The sequence below is a fragment of the Suricata suricatta genome, chromosome 5 (assembly GCF_006229205.1).
Source record: "Suricata suricatta isolate VVHF042 chromosome 5, meerkat_22Aug2017_6uvM2_HiC, whole genome shotgun sequence".
Classification (NCBI taxonomy): domain Eukaryota; kingdom Metazoa; phylum Chordata; class Mammalia; order Carnivora; family Herpestidae; genus Suricata; species Suricata suricatta.
In genome coordinates, this window is record NC_043704.1 from 15,869,900 (window position 1) to 15,879,659 (window position 9,760).

General features: G+C 35.0%; 1 protein-coding gene and 1 long non-coding RNA gene across 2 annotated transcripts; both read left to right on the forward strand.

Moving 5' to 3' along the window:
• Positions 1-1,294: 1,294 nt before the first annotated feature.
• On the forward strand, positions 1,295-1,728 carry LOC115291655. Its single transcript, XR_003908609.1, has 2 exons — positions 1,295-1,334; positions 1,610-1,728. It is a non-coding gene; the product is annotated as an uncharacterized LOC115291655 (long non-coding RNA).
• Positions 1,729-6,255: 4,527 nt separating this feature from the next.
• Positions 6,256-6,447, forward strand: LOC115291648 (keratin-associated protein 19-7-like). The gene has a single exon (XM_029939167.1). It carries the CDS (start codon positions 6,256-6,258, stop codon positions 6,445-6,447), a length of 192 nt encoding a protein of 63 aa, XP_029795027.1.
• Positions 6,448-9,760: the final 3,313 nt, after the last annotated feature.

The following is a 9,760-nucleotide window of genomic DNA, read 5'->3' on the forward strand; positions in this document are numbered from 1 at the left end:
GTATTATTCTTCAAATGGTCTGCACATTGAAATACTTTGCTATTCATCATGGAAACTTAAAATCATGGTCATCACTTGTAGCATAATCTGTATTAAGGCTGTGGCTGACCTGGAGCTTTATGCATTATAGACAGGGTCTTGTAATGCCGACCTGAAAAGAGTGGGCCATTTCTTGTTAGTACTTCAAATAAGTATTTGTCTATGAAAAATACATAATAATACCATTATTTCTCTCCTCCCTTCCAATTATATATATATATATTTTTTTAAAGTGAATATCTTTTGTTTGAGTTAACCAAACTTCAATAAAACTGGTAGATTTATGAAGCTGATAGGGGCTCTATAAAGTTCATTGTAATGTCATCTTGGATGGGAAAGGACTCTAAAAAGTGAAATGGATTGCTAAGGATCAAGAGATCAAGAATGGCATGAGAAACAGAGTGTGAGACTAGAACAATTTTTACTGAACACCAGGCAGTCTACACATAGATCACATACTTCCCTTCCTGAGTGCCCTCAAATAAACCACCTTGTTCTGGTCATGCATCTGTGAGGATTTTAATTATCACGTCTGATTGACCACATCCATTTATTTTGATTTGTAAATATTCTGATGAAGAATCATTAACTACCAATTTCTTTTTTTTTAATTTTTTAAAATCCAAGTTAATTAACATACAATGTATGTTTCAGCAGTGACTCATCACTTCCATATGACACCCAATGCTCATCCCAGCAAGTGGCCTCCTTAATGCCTATCACCCATTTAGCCCATCCCCCCACCCACTTCCCCTCCAGCAACCCTCAGTCTGTTCTCTGTATTTAAGAGACTCTTATGGTTTGCTTCTCTCTCTGTTTTTACCTTTTTAAATTTTTCCTTCCTTTCCCCTATGTTCATATATTTTGTTTCTTAAATTTTGCTTATGAGTTAAATCAGAACCCAAATGTCCATTTGATGTCTTTGATGTCTTTGATGAAAAGATAAAAAAAAATGCATTACATACATACAATGGAATATTACTTGACCATCAAAAGGAATGAAATCTTGCCATTTGCAACAATGTGGATGGAACTGCACGGTGTTATGTTAAACATAAGTCAGACAGAGAAAGACAAATATCATATCATTGAACCACCGGTTTCTAGTTTAACTGTATTGAAGTAAAAATAGCTAGTAATAGAGCAAAATCCATATTCTCCTTAAAAAACTTACTATAATACATTTGAGAATCTCAGACTTGTTTACTGAATATATGGATGAATTTTCTCAGCCAGATTGTATCCTTCCAGTGAATTCGGGAGATATGTTGGAGCTTCACTGTGCATAGATCCAGGTAAATATATTTTAGCATCACCATTAGAGGATCGTACTCTTTAGTTTCACTGAGTAAAACATAATTTCACATGAGACTATCCCCCATCCCCACAACTGGATAATAATATCATAGTCTGAAGAAAACTTTATATAGCTAAAGAAAAAAAATAACCAATTGGAGAAACTAAAACTCTGTATAATGCAGCTTTAGAATATTAGTATACTTCTTGTTGTTAGATTGTATTGATTTTTGTTCAAATTAAGAGAAAAACTTCAGAACACATTTCTTTCCAGGGAGTGCTGTCACTGAATCCAGAAGAAATTCACCACAGGATCATCAGCTGCACAACTGAGAGAGTTACAGATCAAATAGGCAGAGTGTGACATCAATAAACCTGTTTGATTTATTGTGTTTTTATGGCTTCCTGTTGACTTAATGAGAATGAAATATTTAAATTAACAACTGTCTTTTAATTAGGATGAATAATAAAAATGGAACAAATTCTGAAGAGAGCAAAAGAATTAAAGAATAAATGTAAGGCAGCCAAAAATTTCTTAAGATAAGAAAAAGCATTAGACATACATTTTTAGAAATTAATTAATCAGAGACACCTAGGTGACTCAATTGGTTCATCATCCAACTCTCGACTTTGGCTCAGGTCAAGCTCTCATGGTTTGTGAGATGGATCCCTGCATCTGGCTCTGCACTAACAATGTGGAGCCTGCTTGGGATTCCCTCTCTTCCTCTCTCTCAGCCCTTTTCCCTGCTCATATACCCTCTCTTTCAAAATAAAAAAATATATAAAAAATTAACATATCATATCCATTACATTAAGAAATTCTGTTCATATGTAGACACCATTTTAAAGTAAAAAAAATAAGGTATATACAGGAAGAAAATATTCCAGAACATAGATCTGCCAAAATATCAGTATTCAAGTCTATAAAGAGCCCGTATAAGTCAATACTAGAATATTCAAACTAAACTAAAAACTAAGAAAATACTTGAATAGACACTTATCAAAAGAGATTATCTAAAAACATATATGATGGCACCCAATATTATTGCATGTTAGACAAAAAGCAAATTAAGACAATACTCAAATATTATTACATGCCCACAAGAATGATCAAATTAAATAGTCTGACAAGCACTGTTAAAAATGTAAAGCAACGGAAAGTCTTACATTGCTGGTGTGACTGTAAACCTAACAAACATTTGGAAAATTATTGATAAGATCAACTAAAGTGATTGTCAAGGACAGTTATTTCTATAGTATAATATTGACCAAAAAGTAATAATAGAAACATTTTGGCATTAAGGTATGCTTGGTATAGAAGTGTATGCATATTTGCAATAATTCATCAAAAAATTTTAAATTTTTATTTAGTTTTGAAGGAAAGAGAGAGAGATAGAGACAGAGACCGAGAGCGGGGAAGGAGTAGAAAGAGAGAGGGAGAAAGAGAACACCAAATAGGCTCCACCCTGTCAGGGCAGAGCCTGATTTGGGGCTCCAATTCATGAACGTGTGAGATCATGACATGAACTGAAATCAAGAGTTGGATGCTTCACCGACTGAGCCCCAAGAAGTCATAAGATTTTATGCCTAAATTTATATAAAATATGTAATTCACTTTTATGCCTGAGGAAAAAACAATGCAAATGAAATGATGGTTATACACTTCTCGAAAGTCAGAAAGCCATATGAGCTTATTACTATTTTAAATCCCTATTGTTTAGATGCAATCAGAAAGTCATTATCTATCCATGTGAGAAACATGGTATTTATTTTTACAGACCTTAGAATTCATTTATTCTTTCAACACTTATTATTATTTTTTATTATTACATGGTAGATGTTAAAAAGATGTAATCAAATCCAGTTGGGAAACTGCATCATTTGAAAATTGCTTATAAAACAAAGAAAACCTGAGCACTATATTTGGGGCCATATAAAATTCTTAAGAACTTAAAGACCAAGGCTAAAATTAAGGACACTGCTGAAAGAACTTAACCAGGTTTACGTCAGCTTTGACAGTAAGTGACTAAGTTCTTAAGAGTCAAATGAGTAACTTTTGGCCACAATTTTCTTGTTCTACCCTTTATCTTTTAACATTATATCCACTTTTTGCAGATTCTGAAGACAGTTTCAATGTATCATGTTATCATATTGAATTGACAGAGCCCTTCGATTTGAATTATCTTCTTAATACTGAAATCTTAGCAACACACATTTGATATCTTAGTAGGGAGTAGTATGGTATTTCCTAAGAAGAAGAAAAAAAAACCATACACACAGAATAGGTAAAGGGAACACAAATGGAAAACTGTTATTTTGAAAGTAAAGATATAAAAGGAAGGAAAAGATGGGACTGACTATATAGACTGAATAAAAATTGATGGGTGACGAAGAGAAATTTTACGTACTTTACAATATTATGTAGCTACCAAAACCTAATAGTCAATGGGGGACAAAGCCAGGATGATATTTTAATTTTTTTAATTTTTTATGTTTTTTATTTATTTTTGAGGGACAGCATGAGCAGGGGAGAGTCAGAGAGAGGGGGAGACACAGAATCTGAAGACAGGATCCAGGCTCCAGGCTTTGAGCTAGCTGTCAGCACAGAGCCCCATGCAGAGCTCAAACCCACAAACCATGAGATCACGATCTGAGCGGAAGTTGATGCTTAACTGACTGAGCTACACAGGCACCCCTGGATGCTATTCTAAAAGAGGTTGTAACATACCTATTAGAATGGCTAAAATTCAAAAGACGGATAACAACAAATGCTGGCATGGTTGTGGAGAAATGGGAACTCTCATTTATTGCTGATCCAACACAAAATGGTACAGCCACTTTGGAAGACAGTTTGGCAGTTTGTACAAAGCTAAACATAGTCTTACACTTAAGATCCAGCAATAACTCTCCCTGTCTTTACACAGAAGAGTTGAAAACTTGTGCTCACACAAAACAACCCGATCAAAAATGTTTATAGAAGTTTTATTCTTAATTGCCTATACTTGGAAGCAATCGACATTCCTTCAATAGAGGAACAGATAAACAAACTGTGGTACCTCCCGACAATGTGGAATATTATCCAGTGATAAAAAGAAATGAGCTTTCAAGCCATAAGGATATGGAGGAATCATAAAAGCTTATTGCTAAGTGAAAGAAGTCAATGTGAAAACACTACATACTATATGATTCCAACTCAGATATTCTGACAAAGGAAAATCTATGAAGACAGCAAGATTCCTGGTGGCAAGAGTTTGGGGGAGGGAGAGAAGAGTAGACAGGGCACAGACTGTTAGGGCAGTGAAATTATTGGATGATACTCTAATAGTGGTTACATGACATGCGTAGCTCAACACAAAGAATGAACCCTAATCAGAACTTTAAATTTCCATTAGTAATAACATACTAATACTGGTTCACTAATTATAATTAATATTTGATACTAATTCAAGATGTTTAATAACAGGAGAGATGTGTGGATGTGTGTGGAGACTGTAGGAACTCTGTACTTTATGCTCAATACTTCTGTAAACTAAAAATAGTGTATTAATTTTAAAATAGGGAGATTGTATAAGATGTTAGGTATATGGGTGAATACATGGGAGGAAATAGTGAATGTAAAAATAGAGAGGAGATAGACTCTGTATTTGGGGAGGTAATTTGGAGAGATGTCATAGCAGAGAAGAGGGTTAGGATTTGGGAGGATAACTTTGAATCAGCTTTTAAAGCTACTTCGAAATAAATTTTTTATTACTGTGTTTTGCCTTCAGTTTCTGAACAATTTTATCCCATGCTTGCCAAAGACCATGGAACTGTACAACACAAAGAATGAAATTTAAACTATGGATTTTAGTTAATAATTATATATTAATATTGATTCATCAATTGTAACAAGCCAAAATGGTTTTTATTTTTCAAAGTAATATGAAAAGTACAAAGGATGTTAGCTGTAACAGCTAATGTCCTAAAATTATAGAAAAAATGATCCTTTATTTATAAAAATTTTTTATATCTTTATTTTGAGAGACAGAGAGCAAGCTGGGGAGGGGCAGAGAGAGAGGGAGACCCAGAATTTGAGCAGGCTCAGGCCCTGAGCTGTCAGCACAGAGCCTGACGCCGGGCTCGAACCCACGGACTGTGAAATTATGACCTGAGCCGAAGTCGGACGCTTAACCGACTGAGCCACCCAGGTGCCCTGATCCTTTATTTATTTTATTTTTCTAGAATTGCTTATTGGTGTTACAACAGTCAAGCTGATTCTCCCTGGCTCTCAAATGTTTCCATTTCCTCATCACTAAAAGGGATAAATACCTCACTGTTTTTAGACTGAGGAGTAAGCTGCTTTGAAAGAATATGATAGATTTTAGAGCTTTGAATTCAATCCATTTCTTCGTTGTAATTTGTAAATGAAGCATAGCAATCTAAAGAAAACCAGAGATGAAGAAATATTTCATTGAAAAGCACAACACTATGAACTATGATTGGCATGTGACCTATGAAGAATTCTACTTAGGGTCTGATATGTCCTGCCTTTGAAGGTACAGCATTCCTTCATATAAAACGATCCAATAACTTTTCTTGCCAGCTTTCTGGAAGTATAATTGACAAATAAAACCGCGTATGTTTAAAGTGTGGAACATAATTCGATAAAGTGATGCAATACCTTTTAGAGACTACTCTAACGAGGTGCAAAAGCGATTTCAAACATTTTAATGAGTGTTAGGGCCTCTCCCCGTGTCAGGGAACAATGAATGAACGCATTATTGTCGGGCAGGTAATTAAAAATAATGACACCGAAGGAGAGTATACACGTGACTTATCACATGCTCTGACCAAGGTATAAAAGCGTCCCTCTATCCATGCTGACATTCACACTCAGGATCTTCCCTTGAATAGCAAACCCAACTCAACACCCTTGACACCATGAGCTACTACGGCAACTACTATGGAGGCCTGGGCTACGGCTGTGGAGGCTTCGGTGGCCTGGGCTACGGCTGTGGCTGGGGATGTGGCAGTTTCCGCAGACTGGGCTGTGGCTGGGGCTGCGGGGGCCTCAGATACGGCTGCAGCCGCCCACTGTGCTATGGGGGATATGGGTTCTCTGGCTTCTACTGAAATCCTGCCCTGGAAGTCCAACATCTGAGGCTATGAGGTTACAACTCAAATTAACCCAAATTTGAACCAAACAGTATCAGCTGGGACCAAGCCAAGATAAAGGATTTAGCATCTTAGATTCTAGGAATATTTATCATCTTCTATTTGCCTGCTTCATGTCTCCAGGGGTCCCCCATTTTCACTTTCATAACTGTGGAATTTTCCTGTTCCCTTTGCAATAAATCATCCTCACTTAAAGTGGAAACTATGGCTTATCTTATTTATTTATTAACTCAATTCTGATTTTCCCTTTCAAGTGTGTGTCCTTCTTGCATCTTTTCAAAGAAACAGTCCTACGCTTCTGGTTATAGGTGCCTGCAATTATCATAGCAATATAAACAGAGTTTATGAGGATTAATCTGCTTTCCACAATAGCCACCTAATTTCATTCAGTGGCGTTAGTTTTGTTTTAGAATCTTGAACCTATTAATTTCTGGTTTATCTGGATCTGAAAAAAATAAGTAGCAAGCAATGTTAAGTTCAAATGCTATTTAAAATATTAAGGATGAATTTTGAAAGACTCACACTTGTTTGCTAAACATAAAAATAGATTTGTTCAGTCAGATATTAAGACCTAATCTTTTAGTCAACCTAGTCATATTATATGAGCTTTACACTGGCTAGATCAGAGAAAGTAATAGCTTGAGGAGTTCACTGAATGACTACTACTTAGTGTGACAGAACACAATAGCTATTCTTTTTTCTTAATGGTTAATAATAATTCTCCAGAATTTGGAAAAAGGCCTTTTGTAGTTCTAAAGAAAAATAATCAATACCACAACTTGGAGCAGGTATTTGACATTCCTAGTATAATAGTATATTATTAGAATTTGAAATGACTGCTTTTATGGATCTCTGTTGGATTTGGGAAAATTCTCCAGCATGTCTTTATTTCCAGGCAAAAGATATTGCTTTTGTTAGGAAGAGCACATCACACAGAGTTCACCAACTCCACAACTGATGCACATCTGGCAGGGTCAAATAGGCAGGGTGTGATGTACTGAAACCTGTTTGATTTATTTGTAATTTTATAGCTTCAGCTTGACTTAATGAGAATGAAATATTCAAATTATTGACTGCTTTTCATGTTTAGAATGATTAATGAAAATGGAATACATTCTGAAGAAAGCAGACAAAAAGAACTAAATAATAATTTGCAGTTAATGTTGTAAAAAATTTAATTAGAACCCAAAGCATTAGACACAAAGGAAAAAGGTTAATAATTAGATACCATTATATTACAACATTATGTTCATGTATAAACGGAATTTAAAGTGGAAAAATACCAAGCCACATATCAGATGAAAATAATTTTAATGTATAAATCTGACAAAATGCCATTACCCCACACTGTAGAGTTCCTGCTAATCATTTATAAAATATTGATTAATTGATAAATATTAAATAAGCCCAGTTAAAAATGGGCAAAATACTTGAACAGACATTTCAAAAGAGAGGATATCTAAGTGGCTTCTAAATATATGTAAAATTCCCAATGTCATTATTGATCAGGCAAAACCAAATTAAATCAATATTCAGATAGCACTACAGACCTTAAGGATGATCAGATTAAGACTCTGAAATGGCCAATGTGATTAAGGATGTGGAAAAGCTAGAACGCACATAGATTGCCAGTGGTACTGTAAATTTAGCAACTGCACTGGAAAATTATTTGCAGAATCTATTGAAGCTAAATATATATAGTGTTTAACAATGTGTTTCCTATGTATAGCAAAAGTAAAGGAATGCCTAGTTCTACAAAAAATGATGTCTATTAAAAGGTACATAGTGGCTTTATCCATATAAAAGAAAGGAGGAAAGAAAGAAAGAAAGAAAGAAAGAAAGAAAGAAAGAAAGAAAGAAAGAAAGAAAGACGGAAGGAAAGAAGAAAGGAAAGAAAGAAAGAAAGAAAGAGGAAAGAAAGGAGAGAGAAGGGAGAAGGGAAGGGGGAAAGGAGGAGGAAGGAAAGAAGGAAGAGAGGGAGGGAGGAAGGAAGACAGAAAAATTACTCAACTATAAATTTACTAGAGCAAAATAGTAAATAAATTGTGCTCCAGTCACACAATGGGCTACTTTGCAGTGATGAAAACAACAAAATTCATGTCACGTGCAACAAAGATGTATCTCACAGAGACAGTGATGTACAAAGTATTTCAGGGGAGAAAAGTGCTGGTATACTTTATGATTTCATTCATGTGATATCCATAACAGGCAAACTTTTAGGCAGTAATACTAACTGGTGTGTCAAGAGAAAATTGGGAGCTTGGGTGTGACAATCTAGGTGATCTGTGAATTAAAGCAAAATAACTAATTTGTACACTTAAGATTTGGATATTTCACAATATGCTTTAAACAACAACAACAAAAAGCACATGAAACAATGGCATATAAGCTCCTCTAAAGCAAGAAAACTATTTGCGCCAATTCTTCCTTTAATTCCTTGGATACATTCGTAGAGATATCCATGTCTGTGGAAGACGTGAACCTTACCTCTAAGGACCTTGGAGTGCATTCATCCATTCAACTCTTCCTGATTGATTTTCTACTTCCTGCTAATATTTGTACAGAAGTCAACAAGTCTGGCTGGAAAAACACATCATCTGATAATTGCTTATAACCTTAATGAAAGCTGAACAGTATATTTAATGCCATGAACAGTCAAAAGAATTTAGATACTCAGTTCAAGACCGTATCCGGAGGGACTCAACCAGGATTTGGGTCAGCCTTGCACATTGGTGATTTAAGTTCTCAAAGTAAGATGAAGAACTTTTTGCTTTGCTTCATGTTTTCTCCACCCTGTCTTTTTACATTATACCTACATTTTTGGAGATTCTGAAGACCTTTTTAATGTTAACAGCCTCTTACTGAATTTCACAGGGTTTTTCCCTTTTTTTTTCTTATCATCTAAGATCGTAATAAGCATTTCATATCTTAGCATAGACAAGTTAGCTGTTTTCTGAAATAGAAAAAAAATACACAACAGGCAAAGAGAATACAAGGTCAAAACTATTATAGTAACAGTGAAGACATATATAGAAGAATTTAAGTATGAATTGGATAAAAATAGAAGGAAGTCAAAGATAAATTGTATGTTTCCTTATTTCCTCTATTTCTCAGACCCTAGTGGGAATTGAGAGTAACTGAGGCAAGTGATATTGGAAAATTGATTCAATAGGATAAATAATGGATTAGTGGAAAGGGAAGAAATGGTGTCTATAAGGCAGAGGCAGATGTAATCTATATTTTTGGGTAGATGATATGTCAGAAAGGGCCT